The sequence below is a fragment of the Ambystoma mexicanum genome, chromosome 6q, assembly GCF_040938575.1.
Source record: "Ambystoma mexicanum isolate Mex_15411 chromosome 6q, UKY_AmexF1_1, whole genome shotgun sequence".
Lineage (NCBI taxonomy): Eukaryota > Metazoa > Chordata > Amphibia > Caudata > Ambystomatidae > Ambystoma > Ambystoma mexicanum.
The window spans coordinates 1,609,259,054-1,609,280,721 of NC_090937.1; the positions used below are offsets into that span (position 1 = coordinate 1,609,259,054).

Below are 21,668 nucleotides of genomic sequence, written 5' to 3' on the forward strand. Positions count from 1 at the left end.
ACTGATACCTACATCAGTGCTTCCTCCAGACAGACTCTCGCCGACATCCTCTTTGTTGTTCCCTCACCAGACCTATGGTCACCTCAATTGGTCTTGACTCTCTCTCCTATATCTTCCTCTCCCATTAAAGGTGGCACTCGGTGGGAGGTCTTCTTAGCCTCCTTCCACTTCTCCAAAGCCATCATTAATGTCTATCTGAATGGCACCGTCTTGGTCCAGGGTCCTCAGCCCAATCTCCTTTTTGATAGGCTTCTTCTGTGTCTTATCAATTTTCTTCCATCTCCCGCTACTCCTACTTGCGCCTCTTCGGCCCTTTGGCCACCTCCATCTTCCGACACCTCTCTGGCACATTCATCCTCCTCTCTGGCTACTATGCCACCTCCTGCTATCACCTCTGCCCACTCTTGGGCCCCTCTACCACTTCCGCAGGGTGTACCAAAGCCTGTACCCCACCCCAAAAGTCTTTCAAATGTGGCAACCTGCTCCACAGCACTACTCTCAATTCTCGTTCTGCTGTCAAACACCCCCCCCAACATCTGCCACCTCCTGGAAGAACTTGACCTGGATGTCTTTGCTCTCACTGAGAGATGGTTCATTGCCAGCTCTGTCACAAGTTTTGACACTCTCCTCTCTGATGGCTACAAGATCCTCTCCGAGCCCAGAATCAAAAGACCCAGAGGTGGAGTAGTCCTTATCTTTCCGGAGTGGGTCCCTACTTCTGTCATTCCTATGCAGGCCTACTCCTATTTGAATGCCTGGTCTGCAGCCTTTCTATCTCTCGTGGCCTCTCTCTGACTGTGACCACCATCTACAGGCCACCTGGCCAGGTTGCCCTCTTCCTCTCAGAGTGGGCTGACCTCTCCTCTTTTCTGCTTACCTCTACCTCTCAACTTCTCCTCGGAGACCAAAACATCTACCTGTATGCTTCTAATCCCTCCTCTGAACTCTTCTGCAACCTCTGCGACGCTCTCTCTCCATTCTACCCTCTGCTCCGAAACCCTCTGCCAGACACACCTTAGATGTTCTCATCTCTGCAGACACCCTCCTCTCAAACCCTCTCACATCTGAAACTCTATGTCCCTCAAGCTAAGCCCACCCCAGCAATGCCACCTACCTTCTTGGTCAATCGGCCCATGAAGCACATGTGTCAGTGGATGCCTTTGCCTCTACTTTCTCTGCTCCTCCTACTCCTGCGGCTGACTCACACTCTGACACAGCCCTCTCTAACCTGCATCTTGCTATCTCCAATACCCTGGACATCGTTGTTCCTGCAATGAAAATCTGTTTGAAGCCAACCTCCAAGTGCAACTCTTGGTATGACTCCGACCTTGCCTGCCTGAAGCGCAAGTGCAGGGTGGCTGAGAGTAAGTGGAGGACTTCGGGTGCATCCTCTGACAAACTGGCCTGCCACCTGCTCCAAAGGCAATTCAGACTCTCTGTCTTGTCCAAGAAGAGAGTCCACTTCCAAGACTGCGTCTTTGTGGCCTCTTACAACACAATCAAACTCTTCAAAATCTGCAAGGAGCTGGCCAATCCTTCTGCAGTCTCCACCTCTCCTGTTCCTTCCGAGACCCTCTGTACAGTCCTGGCTTCGCACTTCACCACTAAAAATCATGACACCCTGTCTTCTCTCTCCCCCTGCTCTCCCGCTACCTCTCTCGTCCCACCTTCGGCCACCTCTCCCTCTCCTCCTCCTTTCTCCTCTTTCTCTCTGAGAACACCTGATGACGTCTCTAGACAAGTCTGATTTATGAAAGTGCATTCAAACAGGTGCTCCCCTTCTCCTCCAAAACCATCAAGGACCACATCAACATCCCCGCTCCAGCCTTGGCCGATCTCTGCAATCACTCTTTCGCCACTGGATCTTTCCCATCTCTCCTCAAGCACTCCCTTGTGCACCTCCTCCTTAAAAATCCCTAGCCCAACTCTACCTATCCGGCAAAATCCTGCCCGATCTCTATCACTCCTATCCTGGGCAACCTCCTAAAAAATCTGGCCATCTCCCAGGTTACGTTACACACCAAGTCTGTTGGTTGCCTTCACGACCATCAGTCTGGCCTCAGAGCTGCCAGAGGCACGGAAACTGCTCTCCTGAACAACCGTGAAGATCTACTCTCCAATCTTGATTCTAGCCTGACTTCTATCCTCATCCTCCATGACCTTTCCGCTGCTTTCAACATGGTCAATCACGCCATCTTGATCACTCAACTCTGCAATAACCTGGGCATCATGGATCAGGCCCTGTAGTGGTTGGCCTCCTTTATTCTGGACCAACCCTCCCAGGTCAAACTTGGGTCCTTTCTCTCAACCACCTCCCTCTCCACATTTGGCGTTCCACAGGGCTCTATCCTCTCACCCTGGCTCTTCAACCTCTACTTGGCCCCTTTGGCCCACCTGATCTCTATCTTCTCCTCTAACTTTCAGTGTTATGTGGATAACACTCAACTCTCTTTCAGGCTCCCCTCAGCCTCCTCTCTGCTCTCGTTCACACCTGACTGTCTATCCGTGATTCAGGATTGGGGCAGCTCTTTTGATCTCTGCCTTAACGCCAGCAAGACTGAGATCATCCTCATGGGGACCCCTTCAACCGCTTTCCCTTACTCATTCTGTCCACCCTCCTTGGGCCCTCTTCCTTTGCCTTCCTGCGAGGCAAAAAACCTTGGTGTCATCTTCGACTCCACTCTCTCCTTCTCTCCTCATGTCATGGATGTTGCCAAGAAGGACCACTACCAGCTGCACCTCCTCAGAGGTACTCTTCGTTGTCTCATTTTCCCCAACAAGCTCACTGTTAAAATGGGGGTGTGGAAAGCGAGTGCAAAGAGCATTTTAGAACAAATAGGAATATCAGAAAGTACATTGATTGCTAACCCAAATATGGCTAAAAGAAAACTTTAGTTATACGATTCGATCCGGACAAGAGAGAGATGCCAGCTTCTCAAATTATTCAAGACACAACCTTTTGCTATGAAAAAACTATGTGTAGCCGAACAATATATGATCAAATTTCCGGATCCAAAGAGTAGATCACTGAGATTCAATCTATGGAACACCAGAGAGGTCACATTTTTTTTTAAATATTAATGATGTCAATCGTTGTCGTTTTTGTTCTGATGTTATAACACTGAAACATTGAAGCACTTGATTGCCGAAAGTTCCGCATTATTACCAACAAGAATAAGATATTTTAAACACATAGGGCCTCATTCCGAGTATGGTGGTAAGGGATACCGGTCACCGTTAACGAGACCGGTGCCGGTAATCCCTTACTGCCACATTCCGAGTTCCCTTTACGCCCTCGTCCTTAACACCTGCTTTTAGCAGGCGTTAGGGATGAGGGCGCAAAGGGGCTTTTTAGCCAATAACGGTGACTGTAAAGTACGGTCACTGTTATTTGCAATTTCCCCATTCCCATTGAGTCCTATGGGGGCTCATTTGGGAATGGGGAAGAGCCCTGGGGAATGGGAAATTACCGCCCTGGTCAACTGGGAATAGAGCGGTAATTTCCCATTCCACCAGGGCGGTGCCGGTACGGGTCCGGTGCCGACCAAGGCGCTACTACCGCCATTGGTTAGCGCCGGACTCAGAATGAGGCCCATACTCTTTGAGTATCGAATGTTGAATTCTGATACTTTCTGTGAATTGCTTTATAATAGCTCGATTTCAAGAATTAATATAGCTATGGTAACTTTCATGCAATCCCTGCATTTGTTGGAGCAGCTTAAATGATGTATTGTATACAGATGATTTGTTTGGAACCAATTTCGCTGCTCTCATCTATCAGACATTACGTGAGCTGTGCTAAGTTAAAGAACTGAGATGGTTTCCGTTAAGACTTTTCATACATGGTCCAGCTCGACCTTAGAGCGGTAACCATGGTCATGGCTGCGTTTGAGTAGGTTATGGGATTAAATTGGGCATGTTTTATGTTGATGTATGCTTTTCTATTGGTTCTGTGCCCCAATATTGCTGATTTGGACCCAAAAGTGGGAGGGATGATATGATGTAATCATGCCATATTGGGAGTCACTGTAAACAGACAATGGAACAAAGTGAAATAGATGTATTGTAATGAACCATGAATTATTTTTATTGTTACATTCTGAAAGGCTGATTGTTCAGCTAAATCAAATAAAATATATTTTTTTTAAAAACAAGCTCACTGTCTTGAGAGCCCTGGTTCTCTCAAGGCTTGACTACTGCAACAGCCTCTTTCTCAATCTGCCTTTCTCTACTCTCCGCCCTCTCCAACTAATCCAGAACAAGACTTTGAGACTCATCCTTGTCTTCACGCCCGGGCAGTATCTCTCCAGCCCTGACACTGGCTCCTGGTGGCTGAAAGGAGCAAATTCAAGACCCTCTACTACATCATCCACAAGGCTTTCTGGGGCCGGACCTGCACTACACCCAACTCTCTCTTCCAAAATACCTTCCTTCCCGAGCCCTTTACTCATCTACCTCCGACTCTCTAAGGGTTAGACGCTTCTCCAGGCAGAGGGTGGATCTCTCCTCTGTAGGTGCCTCCCTCTTGTATGGTCTCTCTGCCCCTCTCAAACTTGAGCCGGACCACCAGAAGTTCTGGAAGCAGTACTAGACCTTCCTTTCCTCCTCTGCTTTCGTTCTCTCTCCCCTGCTGACCTACCTGTCTGCTGCACTGACTGGTTGCCTGGCTACCCTCAGAGCTTCACTGGGTACCAAACCCCTCCATGATCTGTCTCCACTGCACTGCCTCCGGGCCTACCACGCACTCAGGAGCTGTCACTATAACCTCTACAGTTCCCTGCCTCCTTACACTTACCCAGAGCTGTGCCGCCGTGGGCGCACTTACTCAGAGCAATTGCTTCCCTGATTGCACTTCCCACCTCCCTCTGCCTGGCACTTCCCTGTCTCCATTCCCCCCTGCACTTTGCAGTGCCGCACTTGCACGATCTGAAAGACACAAGGCCTAGTAAGATTGTTTGTCTTGTCCTACCTCTTCCCTTCCTTGTCTAGCCTTGAAACACTTGTGTATAGGCGCATTATAAATGACATATCATATCATCATATCAAGAGTCCATCAGGCCCGATCCTCCCATAGCTAACAAAAGAGGTCCAGCACAGCCAGGTATGGTATCCTGGAGGGGCGATAGCCAAGAGTAGGGAGGAGGCCAGGGACCAGAGATTCTACCCAGCACATCTTAGGGTGCAGCGATAGAGGGCCCATATTTGGAAAGAGCTACCCGACCAATCCAAGAGAACTTGATGCCGTGCCAACTCAGCAGCATCTTTAGGCCTGGAAGAAACCTGAAAGCAATCACCTGAGATGAAGTTTCTGGAACTTTAAATACTGCAGCATAAGCAAATAGATTAAGGGTCTGTATTAAATGATCGGGGGAGGGGAATCAGATTTAAAGACTATGTTTGGACTTAGACCTTTATGTTTGGGACCACCAGACAGGACTCTGACCCCGTCAAGCTTATTCTGGGTCCTCTGGCTTCATATTTATCATGTTCATGCAGCCTCAAACATAAAAACACATATTATCCTTTGTATCCTAATTAAGCAGTTTTCCTTCTACCAAAAAACCTTAGCTTGATGTGCGTCTGCACTTGCCACACTCTATGACCATATGCATGTTCTTTTGTACATATATGTTGGGTTTTATATAGCACAAACCTGTCTGGGAAGCTGCAGGGCACTTCACAATAAGGGACTATAACACTAGGATATTCTAAGATGGATGCAACTAAAAGGATCAGATATTCTGGGTACAGTTACAGGGTTATGGAGAGGTGGATCTAGCCGACAGGAAAACACAGGTTAGGGTAGGAAAGATGGACCAAATTTGGGTTGGATGAGCTTTGTTTGATAGTGGACCATACCACCAGCAAAGCAATAGTGTAGAGTATTTACTGAGCAGTTCCTACTATCTATATCAACAGTTGTACAGTGATAAAGTCGCCTGGGAAATGGCCACCACCGGGTGACATTTCCCAAATAATGCACCCTCAGTAAAATCAAACACTTTCCCCAAATATTCTAGGACTGGAGTTTATTAGAACATGATGCCCCTCCTATAATAATTGGGGAAAGTATTTTAAGGGTCAGGAAAAAAGTCACCGACCTGGTGACTTTTTCCAGGCAACATTATCACATGGAACCTATCAATATTGGAAAAGTCTTGTAATAATGTATTCAGTTCTTGTTGGGGCTCCCAGGCTAGCAACTGAAAACGATGGTGGAAAATAAACTGAGAAGCCTCGAGCAGAGGAGCATTGTGGGATATCCTGTTGATGTCATGGGTACACATTCAATTTTCTAAACTATAAAAAAAACACTTGCAATTCTAGATCTTCGGCATATACACGGCATGTGAATCTAAGACAGATTAACAAACTGCAAAATGACCTACTTAATGTAGTATTTCATCTTTGCTACTTTGACTGTGTTGCAATGCCCACCTTCACCTGTGGTTAATGTTGCAGCAGATCTTGTCTTCACTCCTGCATCAATGACTTTGGTGTGGATTGTTGTGTTAAATATTTCGGCCTTGTATCTTTTGCTTGGCGCTTTGAGTTTGGATTTATTTGTTATCCTTTTGGGAGGTGCTGCCCAGTGTAGTGTCCTTTGTATACTGTGGGATTTGGTCTTCCAGCTGAAGTGCCCTTCTCCATGACGATACAGTCCCCACTTGATCCGTCTGATTTTAAAAGGATAATAGGTCTAAAGGTTAAAAACCTGGTAAGTCTGTCACATGTTATGGCCAATTTAAATGTGTTAGAATCATTATCCAATACAGGGTGCAAATTCTGCTTCTACATCAGACTTTTTGAATTGGACCTTGGGATAACTGGCCAAAGGAGCCCTTTTGTCATAGCAAAGTGTTTTTCCCCCTGTTTTACTCTAAATGCTCCCATACTCATTTATCCTTATCTTCATGTTCTCACTTTTTGCTTCTTTTCCTGTATCTGTCTTTATTTTTGGGTGTTAATCTTTTTTCGGTTTTCTCCTTTTTGCTCACCTTTCCATTACCCAATTCTGTACCTTTGGACAGCAAGCAATTTCTCCAAAAAAAAGAAGCAACAGATGTCAATATGTGTTTGCCAAATTTATATTTGTCAATCTGATGTAACACTGAAAATCCATTGTTTTCCTTAGATCATTTTTGGGAATCTTTGACATCCTTGTTTTTGATTCCTAAAGCGTTTCACATGGTGTACTACTATATTGTGGGGACATTGGCCGTGAAGAGATGAAAGCTATGTTTCTATGTCTGTCTCATGCATTTGAGGGAGTGGCTCATTCACCTTCAATAAATGGCCCTTCCTTTTTTTTTCAGTCTGAGGAGGCCATGACTCTGGACATCGGAAGCTTGTGTACCGAGAGTCAAGACTGGGTCTGGGAGTGGGCAAGCCGCCTGGAACATATTCCACCCAGGTAACCTGCCTCGATCACAATCTCAATCTGTATATCCCAGTCACAATTAACTTCTTGCTCCGTATCCTTGCTCAATCAATCCATCAATGTGGCTCAGGAAGCTTTAGATAATCAATGGATTCGTCCAGATCTTATCTCTGATATCATCATGTTACATACATTGTCGACCTATCCACAATCTGTCCGTGTTATTACTATGGTGCTAGCGTCATTGGTTCTCCAATAACCACCTGGGATATCCCTTAATTAGGCAACACTATGCCTTGGTCATGATCCATTACTTAAACAGAATTATCTGGGGGCTCTTCTGAAATGTGAAAGTGCATGTTAACCCATAGAATAACTGCATCCAGCGGCTAGATTAGCTTACAATGCTAAAGGTTGAGCAAATTCACTTAGCACCGTTTTTGCTGCTTAGGTAACATGGAATACAGCAAATGGGATTTGCCTCAATCTGCATGAGTGCAAAAAGAAATCAGCCTGTTTTTGTACTCATCATCAACAAAGCTTTATTTCGGATTCACCATGAAAGCATGTGTACAATGACGCAATATGTCTAAAAGTAGATTTACAATGAAGCTTAATTTAAGCTATAAACCCATCTAATAAAATATCATGACCTAATTAAAAAGCAGCATTTAGTATCAGGGTTTTCCCAACTAAGAGATCCTGGATGAAATACCAAACCATACAGTATCTTGGGAAACACAATTGAAAGCAGGATTCCATAGTCATGAATTGGAATAGAAAATATAAAACATCAGTCATCTGTTCACAAAGTTCTTCCTCCTGTAAGAAGCACTGAAACATGCTTCAAAGAACATCAAAGGAGTTGGGCTCAATGTCATTAATCTAAGAGCTCCACTTCTGAGTCCAAGCCCATACCTAGTAAAGATCGGCTTAAGCCACTTGCATCTGGCAGCATACTATAAAGTGCACATATATACACAGTGGATTTCACCTTTATCTTCTAATTTACATGAAGGACCTTTGGTCACGGCACTCATTCCCAAATGGACAGTAAACGTGTCAAAGGGCAAAATACCAAGGCAGAATTTTGGGTAAAGAGTTTTCGCTTGTGTGGAAGCTGGAAGATCTAGATTGGATTCCACAGCTAAGTGTGAATTGACACATATATAATTAAAGGAGAGAGTGCGGGAAAGACATATATCTAATTTATCTTTCAACACCAAATCATAGAAGGAATGTATTTAAATGATTGTATATTGTCCATAATATTTTGTTGGTCCATTACATAGTAATTGCAGGCCTATAATCGAAAGCATACGCGTTACGTATTGAAACCAAGGAAGTGATTCACTGCCATTGTAATCTATTATATAATAAATGCCATATCTGTAATAATTCAGCGCATTAGAGTTCCACATTTGTAACCAGTATGCCAATGATTTCAGTATAATTTCATATTCGATTTCCATTAAGCCTAACTCTAAGGATACTGGTGCTGAAGGTGCGCTACATGGGAGGCCCAACCGAGGTTTCATTCTCTGTAATCTCAATTGAAGGGAAGATACATGATCCCATAACTCTGCCCCAAACGTGATTGCTGGGATGGCTTGGACTTTATGTACCCTAGTTGCAAATTATATTTTTCTCCCCCAAAGCGGGAAGAGCAGCTATCAAGAGGACCTCCTTGTCTAGCAGCTGTTATGTTACTCTTATCCGTCTAACTAGCCCATTTTGTATTGGTGGAGAAAGAAATTCCTAGATATTCGAAGGGGGCAACAGAATCCAATAAAAGTTTATTTAAATAGAATTTCGATGGAGTGTAGCGCCCACAACCCCTGGGCTAACATGTCATTACTTTTGATTTGGAATTGTTAATAGTTAGAACTTTCTGACTGCAAATGTTCGCAAAAGCAGAAAACGGATACTGTAGGGCTTGTGGCTAGAAGTACAGCATCGACTGCAAAGAACATTAGACTCCATTTTTGTTGGCCTAGAGCTGGGTCCACTGCTAAGGTCTTAATCCTGGAGGCAATATCGTTAATGTATAATAAAAACAATAGCGGGGCTAGCACACACCCCTGCCTCACTCTGAAATTAATGTCTACAGGATTGGTGCATTCGCCGTTCGGGCCCCATCCTATCCGTGCGTTGTTATAGTATAGAGATCTTATAGCATAGCAAAGATTTATGGGCCCCTGAAGCTCTTCTAGAGTCTGCCACAATAGGTTTTGTACTATGTTTGCTGCATAACATCAAAAGGAATGTGTGTACTTCAAATCTTTGTATGTTTCAGAGCAAACATAGTCAAAGCAGTTGGATACATTGCCACTTTAAAAAAAAGTATATTTTTGGATAACGCAGATTGGGTCAAAATCTGTTTTCTCCATTCCCCATTATACAAGTAGCAAAATTGGTACTACATTCATGTACTCAATTGTTTTGCGTAACAGAAATGTTTAGATAATCTGGGCCCCTATGGATTTTTTAAATGATCATGAATACCTAAACATCTCAACTAATAGTGATCATACTTAAAAGATCTATTTATACAGTGGTTTTACCGGAAAAAAATTATTGATTTTTTACTGAGGAAAATCTACCGATTAAAAAGGAGAAAAAAAAAAGACAAGCATCCATTATTTCAGAAAGTGATTATTGCATAGCTCTTGAAAATTCAGTGTTTCCCAAAGGTTTGACACAAGTCTTAGGACTCGAGGCTGCTGTGTTCTGCCAAATCTGGAGCTTCCTTGATGGCACAGTACTGCATAGAAAGAGATCAAGTCACATAAAGGTCTTCAGGGCATAGACTTCAGTGTCCTAAGGTAATGTGCTGGGAGGTGTAACTAACCCAATGTAAGCACAGCTGGGACCTACAATCACCTGTTAAGGGTCTGGTTAAACAACAACCCAATGCTGCTATGTTTACATCACCCGCTGACCAAAAACTAATAAATAGCTGTCCTCAATATCAGCGTGACTCCACAAAATATATGTGAGTTTGTCTTAAATGCTCTAATTAACCCTTACAGACCACCTTTTAGAATAGATGCTGAAATCTTTATATATGTTATGGGGAAAGATGAACTCAAATTTAAATTTAATTACTCAATATTTACCAGAAGCGTGATAGAAACTCTACTTAATCGATATACAAACTATTGTTCAAAGAATTCATTAAACATGAATGGACTTAGTTCCTTAGGAATGATTGCATATATAATTATTTACTCAAACATTGTTCTACTGTTAGCATAAACAGATGTAAACTCATTGCATAAACAAACTATTTAGTGAAATATAATTCTACTAGTGATTGCCCAACTAAAGTACAGTCTTTTCTTCACAACAAACTCCTCAAACAACTCAACTCGAGTATGCCCGCTATCTCACTGTTTTAAGGTCTTCAACATTGATCTAGTTGTGAAAATTTGATTTTTTTTGTAGACACTGCAGTTCTACAAAATCTATCATACCGTGTCTTCTCCTGACAAGGATCTCAGCAAATAAAATAATGTTTGGTATAAATAATATAGAGATGTACAATGTCCATTCATGCACTGTACCTTCCTTCATAGCATATCTCGCAATATCAACATGTGTTGTAAACCTTCCGGGATGCCTCGCCACTTATCATGGATATGTTTAATCAATTTCCCATCCCCTGAATGTGAAGGTGCCCACTCCTTGAGGTGTCATCTTGGGTATCGGTCCGCCCGAGTATTATATTAGTATACGTTGCCAGACATGCCCTCAGCACTGTATCAACTAGTAGGACATAGCTGAGATTTATAGACCATATTAATGAAACTTTCTAGCATTTTCTTGTTAAAGGCACCAGTGGCCATAGAGAGACCTTTTGCATCTTGACATTGCCGCCTCCAGGGAGAATCCCAAGACATATTTTTGAAGCAACTAGGTCCCAAATAGATATACTTTTGCACCGCTTTTTAGAAATAAATGTATGCCATCCTACTGCTATTCTTCTGTTCCAGAGGATGTCAATTCTTCGCCAGCTGAAGACATGGACGCCACTACAAGGCCTTTCTGCTAAGCCATTTGAAGCCCTCTGCCTAGATGCTGAAGCTTCCCCCTTTATTTGATTTGCTATAACTGATGATTCATGTAGAAGCATGGTGTGAAACAGAGCGTGGGAGTGTCAGTATGTATCACCCCGTTTCATGTCTACAACTGTGACATAACACATGACTTGAAATGTTGCCTTGCAGGGAGTTCTCCTTTAAACGCCATCAACACCAGCAGCAGTTTCCTGCACAGGCTCAGTCACAGACCCAATCCATCCTCAGCATCCAGAGAAGCAGCATCCCGACCAAGGCTGGCACCAGCATCTTCAGCTCAGAAGTGGCAGGGGTTGTCATCCCATCGCTGCTCTTCAGCCATCTGCTGACACTTGGGCTCGGGTGAGTATTTGGACTCATCCCGCAGCACACAATATGTTTATTGTTAAGCTATTGCTGCTGTGCTGTGCATCTCACTGCGAAATCAAGTAATGTCTATCAAAGATAGAAAATAATATTGGCTCTTCGGTTGGCTAGCTACATGGGTTCAGCGCTGGTGTTTGACATGGGAGTAACCCAAACTTGGCAAGTTCAAATCGCATGCAGGGCCCACTTATAATTGTTCTTTTATAACGCACTTAGTACCAAAGATTGGTTTCTAAGCACAGGGTCGGGATTCGAACCTGTGTTGTGCTGCGTTGTCTTGCTTCCAAGACAAACGTGTTGTTCCTGAGCTATCCATAACCCTTTTGTCCCCCCACTTATGCTTTAATCCTTCTAAGGTCGATAAATTACGTACCATTAAAAATCGCTCTTTTTGCCAAATTCATAAAAAACATCCTTGATGATGCATTTTCCAAGAGTGAAAGTTTTACAATATTACAAACTAAACAAGCAACAACCTCCCGGAACAATTGATATTGTACACCTTTTAAAAATGATATTTAAAGCACCCTTCTGAAATCCTCAAGTACAGAGGAAGTGGGGATATCCAATAAATGCAATGAATAAAACAAAGTCACTATAGGTGGATTAACGCCTCTAATCACAAGTAAAGGAATTGATGTGTGTTACAGACAGGAGAGGAGCAATAAGAGCAAAGTCTCAACTTTCATGTTGTCACATGTGCAGACACATTTGTGTATTTCTTTATTTTTTATTTCCTTACAGTGTTGTACTATTTCAAAAGATGAATAATACTGTTGTCCCTGAAATGTTGTACTATACCCACACTACTTCGTTTCCCATTTTGCTTCTAGTAGTGTTTAAAAGTGGGATAACACAATTCCCCTTATTGTATTTGTATTGGTGTTACATATAGCGCAAGCCTAGCTCAGGAGCACAAGAGGACTGTAGAAGAGTGCAAGGAACAGGTGGTCGAGTTGCAATGAGTCAGGAGTGGTGGTAGCACTGGGGACCGGGGTTATCTAAGTCGCCCCTAGGAAATCCCTGAAGAGCATGGTTTTCTCTTCTCTCCCGAGCTGCATGGGTGTTGGAGCAGTCCTGATTGTCCTGGGATGGTGTGCGAGTACTCTGGGGCAGAGCAGTAGGAAGGCTTCTTAGTCTTTCCGCTGATGGCCACTTGATTTTCTAGCAATGGTCTCTCTAAGAGGACCGTGCACCAACCGAAGTGGTGAGGTGATACAATCAATTTTGAAAAGGATCCTGGCAGGAGTAGCGAGCCAGGGAAAGTCATGGAGGATGTGGGTGATGTCATCAAATGTATTAGAAACGGTGATAAGGCGGGCTGTGGCGTAATTGGCCGCTGTGAATGGAGCCGGATGTACTACTCGGTGCCCGGCTAAGAGCGCATTTCCACCATCGACATGTGTAATCCTTTTTTAAGTGCACTTGGCTAGTCATAAGCTTAGGCACATACAAAACAACAATTCATATTGTATCATAGCTATTCCACATACTTAAACAGATCTTCAAATCTTAGTGCAGATTAACAATAATAACAATGATAAAACCTATTATGATTAAAATTTCATAAAAGATGTTATCCATAAAATTCGTAGTTTAATACGTAAAGAAATCCTCAGTTAACAAACACTACAGATATAGATAAATATTCACACCATACATAAAGTGCGGCAGCTGTAATAACTAAAGGATTTGCCTGAGAACACGCTCCAGAATTGACCTGAACTAACAAAGTCAATGTTGGCTAACAGATCTCGATATCCTTTTACATATGGCAGGATGTTTCCACAGACCTATTGCAAAGCCTACAGCATCGCTCTTCAATAGGAATATTGAACCAAGTGCCAGTATGTTCTCGGGTTTGACGCATATTAAAACGTAAGTAAGTTATAAACCTTCTCAATTTCCCATCACATAACTTTGTAAGATAGGAACAAGGATTCCCAGCTGATGACTCTGAAGGATGTATTTAGCATAGTGTTTATTCTCCTGTAGGTTGGTTACATTTTACATGAATGGCGGTGCGTAGGGGTGATGGAGGCTGTGGTATGTTTGTGGATGCTGCTACTTGCGACCAATTTTGTGAATGGGTGATTTCTGTTGTGTTGAAGTGCCGTTATGTATTTTATGTTTGTGCACAATGTTAGCTGCCCACATGGTCGCATGCATGGATTCATAGTGTTGTTCTGGGTGTGGGCAAGGATGGACTGTTGTGTGCATGGCGAAAGGTGTGCTGGGTGCGCTGCAGGATCATTTGGATGCTGAAATAGGGCATCCTGTAGGAAAAGTTTCTGGTGCAGGGGCTTTGGAAGCAAAGGGACCGCGTTCTCAGAGTGGTTAACAGGAAATATGGAGTTGTGTAAAGAAATTATAGTGTGCAATGCTGAGGTTCAGTAAGTGATTGGTGCAGGCATTTTTGAAAATGTCACAGTCGCCAATAGCCACCAGTAAGGGAGTGTTGGAAAATTCAAGTGCAAAGGGAAGAAGTATTTTGTCTGCTTTACTGGGGTGTGGACCTAGCTGTAGCTGGGAACGCGCATGTGCCACATCATGGCCTTCTGAGCATGGAGCCTTCGCATATGGAACTGTGGGGATTTTCCAATGAGGATTCGAGGGTGTGGTTCACCGGAAGGTGCAGTGACATATTTACCCAAAGTTAGATGCAGTGAGGTTGGCAAAGATGGACTGACAGCGAGTGCTTATAGTCGGTGATACCTTTGTGCACAATCTGCACAGGTATGCCATTGGAAAAAGGTTTCGATACTGACTTTCAGTTGGAAGGAGTGCAGGCTTTTTGGGGCACAGTTTATGAGTGGGGTTTCGGGTGCATGGATCTCCTTTGCAAATGTGTGGCCTCTGTTGGTACTATAGATGTGGTGGTCATGCATTTTGGAGGACTACATTTGGGGCACATGTCGTGCCCATGTTCGCTCGCTTACTTAAAAAAGTTAATGACATCTGTGATGCAGATATTTCCTACTGCAAAGGTGATTTTCTCATCGATGACACCAAGAGGACATTGGGAGCATATCGGTGTAATTTATCCACACCCAGATGTTGGGAGGTGTTGGATAAACAGAAGCATGTGCGACTTTATGTGCAGTGCTGAAATGTTCTGCACCGACTATGAAAGCATTAATAACCAGCAAGATTTCCAGTGGTTCCAAGGAAATGGCATTTTTTAACTTCTATTGGCAATGTTGTGTTTGCCACTCTGCACAAAGCTTTGCAGAAAAATCTTGTAGCAATGTCAGAGAGTTATTTTACATCTTCAGTCGAGAAAAATGTCAGGAGGAGAAGCAAACAGACAGTGAGCAATAGAGAGAAAAAACAAGAAAAAATGTTTGATGCACCTACATAAAAAACACATGACAAAAACAATAAAAAACAAAAATATAAGTGTTTTTAGAGACAATCCTAAAGACACTATCCCCACCTCTGTGTTACATTCCCCCCCTCCAACACACTCTGAACCTCCTCCCCCTCCAGTTTCTAGCACGGTAATGCTGCGGATTCCGCGGGACTTTGAGGATTAGACGTGGCAGATCTGGCTGTTTTTAGGATGGCACCTATAGCATTGGCACTGTGGAGGCTAAGCCATTGGGCAATGTGGTTGCTGGTTGTGGTGTATACACAAACAACGTGACAGAAGGTATGTTTGCACAGATAAAGGTAGGAGGCTATGGTGAAAGTGTGAAAGGTAAGGGGCTTGCATCCTGTTTTTATGCATGCACTGCACGCACTTGCTTAACGTTGCTAATATACATTCCCTGCTGCTTTTGTGGGATAACTTTTCTGACATTTGTAGTACATGCATTACAATGGGAAGACCGTATTGTGAAGTGTACAAGGTATGTGGAAGGCATCATGTTGTTATGAATGCAGTGTGTGCATCATATGATATGAAGAGCTGTGGCATTTTGTGCCATTTGTATCGCACCTATATACAAGTGTGTGAAGGTGTGCCGAGGAAAGGGAAGTGAAACTGAAGCCACACAGAGACATTGATTCGTCTAGGCCAGCTGAAATTGACAGTGCGCAAGTGAATGGGAAGGGGGAGGGCAAAGTGCAGTACATGAGGACAATAAAAAATAGAAATACATTCAACTACGCCCGGTGCTGGCAAGTGCAAGGCTAAGTGTAGACATCAAATGGTGGCTGGACTGTTAGGGTTCAAGAAAACAGTCCCCAAGTGCGGAGGTTGGCAGAAAGCCAGTGCAAGGGTGGAAATTTAGGGCAGGAGGTGGCCTGGGGCACAGATTATAGGGTGGGTAGGAAACCAGTGCAGAATACGTTTTAGCCAGGAAGTGAGCAGGGGAGAGGAGGGGAAAAAGAAGAAGCACATGGAAAGGTTTTCAGGTGCTTTCAGATCCTACAATGCTTCTCCTCAAGGTCCATGGAAACGGCGTGTTCCATAGGGAGGCCCCAGCAGAAGAAACACATCTACCACCATCTGTTTGCGTGTAGAAGCAACTGACCCTGAGGGAGTACGAGGCGGTTGAGGGAAGAGCTGGAGCAAGCAAATATTAAGGAAGTGAGAGTGTAAGGTATTTAGGTCCCAGGGACTAGAAGGCCTTCTGCATAATGCACAGGGCTTTTATTTTATTGTTTGCCACCATTGGGAGCTATTGCACCCATTTTAGTCGAGCAGAGATATGATCCCTGCCATTCAGACGAAGGACAAGTTGTGCTCTCCTCTTATGGATGAATTGCTGAGGGCGCAGAGTGGAAGCTGGCAGATTTAAAAAGAGCCTGTGGCAACAGTGCAAGGTACAAATCACCACACCCATGCAGCCACTGACCTTTTGGAAGGTGACTGTAAGTTGCTAAGATACATTCAGTGGTGTGTTTAGTGACTTCTTTTTATGAGTTTTGTAGTCAGGGGGGGGTTAGTGTGGAACAATTTGCGTTCCATTGTGGGAAGGAAAGAACAGAGTTCCTGTTTCGCTGCTTTAGTGTATGATGTGGGTAAATGAAAATGTTGCAAACACATACCAACACATTGCCACTTCATGGTAGGAGATGGGAGGCACATCTTTATGCGTTTTAAACATGTAGTGGACGCTTAGAGGCAGATATCGTGCGCAGAGGCACTTAACAGAGTTCTGGCCATACTGTCAAAGAAATGTTTTGTGGTGATGGGTGCTTACGTGGATGAATGTGCATGTATAACTCCTGGAATGTTTCACTGAACTTTCCACTGGACATGCTTTCCAATAAGAGCACACGTGCAAACTGATTTTGTAACGGTACATATGAAGTCTTGTGGAGAACTACCATTGTAAAATGGTGAAGTCTTGGAGGGCATTGGTGGATGTGTGTGTGAGTACTTACCAATACCTAATAAGGGCGTGGTGAGAAGAGGATAGTGGAAAGGGAAGAAGGACTGTTCATGATTTATTGGGGAGCAGCTCTCACGATACTTTGTGACGCGCACGTGCTACATTGTGCGCTTTTGGACATGCTGGCCAATGGAAATGCGATTGTTGCAATTGTCCAATCAGTGGTTAGAATGTGCGTCATTGTGGTGTATTGTCCCTGTCCATACTTTTGACAATTTGCTTGCAGAATGTCGAGTGGCCACTTTAGGTACTGTACACAGTGTGGTAGTGCACTATGGAGCATTGCTTTTGGGTTCCATTGCTTGTGCAAGTGTGTACCGTCAGCTCAAAAAGATGATGAAAGAAGTGCAGTGCATTTTTGCCAGTACGAAGGTACTTTTCTCATGTATATCACCAAGTCCAGTATCTAACTCTTCCAATGAATGTTGTCGGAAGCCAGAGGTGGGAAGGCATCTTATCAACAGAAGCATGTGTAACTTTAAGCGTGCTGCTGGAATGTACTCCTGTAAGAATGACAACATTGGTTATCGATATGTGCACCTTCTCAATGGAAATGGCATTTCATTGTCGCCCAGTGGCAAAGTCATTTTGTTTTCAATCTACAGGCTGCACTGAAGACGCTATTGTAAGAATGTGAGGCGCTGTGCAACAAATAAAAACAATTATAAAAGCCTGAAAAAATAGTTGTTACTGTAGACGCTGTTTTAAAAAAGATTTTTAAAACAGCTTTTTTAAGAGCCACAACTACAAAGGACATCCCCTACCCTGGTTGACATGTATTCCTCTACTCCCGCGCACACCTGCAAAAGTCCACGAACATTGCGACAGTTAAAGGGTTGTACGTGTAACATTCGCCCCTTTTGCATATGGCCATCTTATATTTGGGATTGTGGAGGACACAGAATTGCGCAATAAGATTTTTGGGTGTGGAGTGCCTGGACAGACTGTGGTATACAGTATATTTGTCGACCTACATGCAGAGGGTGAGCTTATGGCTGTGTGTTGTACGCACCACAGCGTATGCTTTGTGGGTGAATTGTATGTACATTACTTGACAGTGAATGGAAAACAGAGTCGGTGGGAGTTTTGTGGAGTTTATCATGTGGGTTTGTACACGTATGGAGCACCAACACTGCAGTAATTGCTTTTCGTTTGTGTGTGTGAGACTTTGGTGACGCTCAATCCCGAAGATATTATTGTTATTTATTGTGGAGGGACAAATACACACCATGTAACACGATTTTCAGTGGCGTTTGTGCCCAGGGAGGTAGTCGGCCAGGTAATGCTTCTGTTTCCGATCTCCTGCATAATTTTGTATCCCAATGTGCAGACACCCATGTAGGCGCCTTATTTTTTATTTGGTCCGGAAATGGAGAAAGCGTGGTACATTGTGAAGAACTGTATTTGTGTCTTTTTACAACTTGTACCTTTGTCGTACTGTAGAAATGGGAATCTATCATTTCACAGCACAAGCAGTTTCCGCCACAAATAACGTTTTTGTTGATATTACTGCATTTCTGTATTCTGCACACTCTATACACATTGCCTTGCTGCCCTTTTTGGAAGTGTAGGAATAATTTTTGTGCTTGCTGTTGTGCACTTGCACTCTTGAAAGCGCACTGCAACACGCAAAACCATCTGTTTCAACAGCAACCCATTTCTACCTGTTTGGACTGCAGTGTTTTCCACAGTACCACGGTTCCTTCCATTTAGCACACAATTGTGTGGAGGCTATACGACACGCTTTGCACTGCCTCTCTTCCTTGCCACATACATTGTGACACTCTACAAGGAGCTTTATATCATAATCAGCCACAAAAAATATTGCTAAAGGGACGTTAAGGGGCAGTTGCGCTACTACAAAAATAGCATAATTTATAAATACACTATGCTAAAGCAACGCTCTGCTAACAGTTCCCTATTAAAAACCTATGAAATTCACTAATTTCATGCCTCCATTACCTACTTATCTCATGATAGTTCTTCCAATACTTTTTCATAGTTTTCTGCCACCATTACAATAACAATCCCTTGTGGAGGCTTCCTATTAAAACTACATGCACATGTGATTCATCAGTGATGTCATGAATGAGATTTGTGATGGCATATTTGATGTCATGGGTGTTAGTCCTTGCAGTGCACACCGGTGGAACAAGTTATGGTTGTTTAGCTTAACATAACTGTTGAATTTTGTTTTTTTTCAGTTTTACCTGTAACCATAACATCCCTGTAACAATGTTTTTCCATTGAATTTCATAGGTTTTTTCTAGTGCAACTTAACCATAACGTCCCTTTAAGAACATTTTTGTTAGCGAATATGTATTAAATTTGACCAAAATTCACCCAAAAAACGATCACAAAAATTTAAAAGGTCAATTATTTTTCAGTCAAGTATGCTAATACCGTACCAAGGGTGTTGCCCATGTCCGAGATGTAGAGATTGAATAGCAGGGGTGCAAAAGCTCTGCCCTGTTTCAATCCCCGGTTTGTATCTATTTGCTTGGAGAGGACACTCTCCTGATTTAAATGGACAGACTCCCTTGTTTCTCTATATAAAGAGCAAATGAAGTATATTAGCATAGGATCCAAGCCCCAGGTTCTAAGTATGTGCCACAATACGGGGCGGAAAATTGAGTCGAATGTTTTTGAAAAATATACAAAACAGAGATACATCTTTCCATTGGGATGCCAGGCATTGCCCGCAAATTAGTAATGTAAGGTGCCTACAGAAAAGCGAGTCCCTACCTGGTTCGGTATCAATAATTCTAGTACTGCATTAAATTCTGCCTAAGCCCCCTGCGCTATCCACTGACACATTAAACATCAGGGACAGTACACTAGCACCCTTGACTCACCCTACTTTATAAAACTCTATCAGCAGATATCCCCTCCTGCTGATTTCCCACAGCTCATATTTGTGACTTTCTCGCACTTCCTCAACATGTATCAGCACCCACAACATTTGCTGGTCTTCTGTTAGGGTTGCTTTCTCTAAGTGTGTGTTTGAGGTGTGTTTGTTTGTTGTAGGAAAGGAGGTGTTAGGGTTGGCTCTTATACTTGCATGTGTGCTGAGCCAGGATTGATGTCACCATCAGAATGTAGGCTGTGAGTCTGGAGTGTGAGATTAGAATGTTTGGGGTTGAATGGGTTCTAACTCAGGCAGTTAGATTATGTGAGCCTGGGTGGTGGGAGCCAGTGGGCTCCTGTCCCTTTCCTCTTTATCTCCTAATGACTTGTTGACGTCTGATCCTGTAACTTAAGAAGCTAATAAAGTAACCACTATGTGTACCTGGCCTGTGTATCCTGAGTGTCCCTTGGAGTGAACCCTATGACCAAGAGCCGGTCATAACAATTGGCGACGAGGATGGTCCAAGGTATGGTGAAGGAGGACCTTGGAGTGGACACCAAGTGAAGCAAAAGGAGATGCAGGTACCTGTGTGATGTCATGTGAGAGAGGAGAAGAGACTCTGCTGCGGGGGGTGCAGGCAAGAGGACAAGTAAATGAAAGGAGAGAGGGAGAGCCCACTGCCCCCCATAGACTGGTTGCACCCACCACCCAGGGCTGTTTGAGCCAGTCCACCCAGGGCTGGAAGGGACAGCCTGTCAGAGGAGACCCCTGGGAAGAAGGTAGAGTGCCCTCTTTGAGGCCAGGGGTCATTAGAGGCTGCCCAAGAGTCTGGAGAAATGGAAATCACCCAGGGCTGGAAGGGACAGCCTGTCAGAGGAGACCCCTGGGAAGAAGGGAGAGTGCCCTGTTTGAGGCCAGGAGTCATTAGAGGCTGTCCAAGAGTCTGGAGAAATGGAAAGCACCCAGGGCTGTTTGAGTCAGCCACCAAGTACTGCTTTAGTCAGTCCCCAGGGCTGTTGCAGGCGACCACCCAGGGGTGTCAGAAGCATCCTGCCCCATGGAGCCTGGGGCAAGGATGGCCTGTTGGAGTCTGCCAGGAACAGGTCCCCTGGTACATGAGGAGACATTGGCAGGGTTGCATGAGGCTGCCCAAGTGTGCCACCATTTCCTGAGTGACTATGCCAGCATTATTTAAAAAGGGGAAGTGTAATTTCCATGCCAAGTAAGCGTAATTGTGCCTTTTATGCACCTGGAGGCTAAAGTTTTTAATGAGAATAGACGCTATGCTGATTTGGTCTGAGGTGTGGACCATGCAATGAGAAAATGGTTACTGTTTGGGTTTGGGTATGATAGTAGTTTTTTAGGGATGATTAGTTTATGCTTGCAGAAGAAATTTTGGAGTTTCATTTTAAAGTAAAATGTCATAATGGATTGAGCAACGATGTGGCAAGCAGTGACTGAAGAGTACTGTTGTGCATTAGTAGTGAATTACCATGAGAAGTATTAGTGAGAATGATGTTGCACTTAGAATAGGAGATGCATTTTATTTTAGATGTAACCATTTTGAGGCATTGCAGGTTGGTTTTAGAGTTGGCCCCAGTTGGCAACATGGACGTTTAGGTCTCATTTAAAGTTGGTTTCCACATTTGTGT

The 21,668-nt window shown here is 43.7% G+C and overlaps 1 protein-coding gene across 1 annotated transcript in view; it reads left to right on the forward strand.

Annotated features, from left to right (window-relative positions):
- The window catches only part of LOC138516899 (BCL2/adenovirus E1B 19 kDa protein-interacting protein 3-like), a 164,059-nt gene that overhangs the window by 126,479 nt on the left and 15,912 nt on the right, over positions 1–21,668 (forward strand). Inside the window, exons 4-5 of the mRNA XM_069632353.1 lie at positions 7,317–7,414; positions 11,611–11,802. Of these exons, the coding sequence (XP_069488454.1) occupies positions 7,317–7,414; positions 11,611–11,802 (290 nt within the window). The remainder of the gene's footprint in view (positions 1–7,316; positions 7,415–11,610; positions 11,803–21,668) is intronic.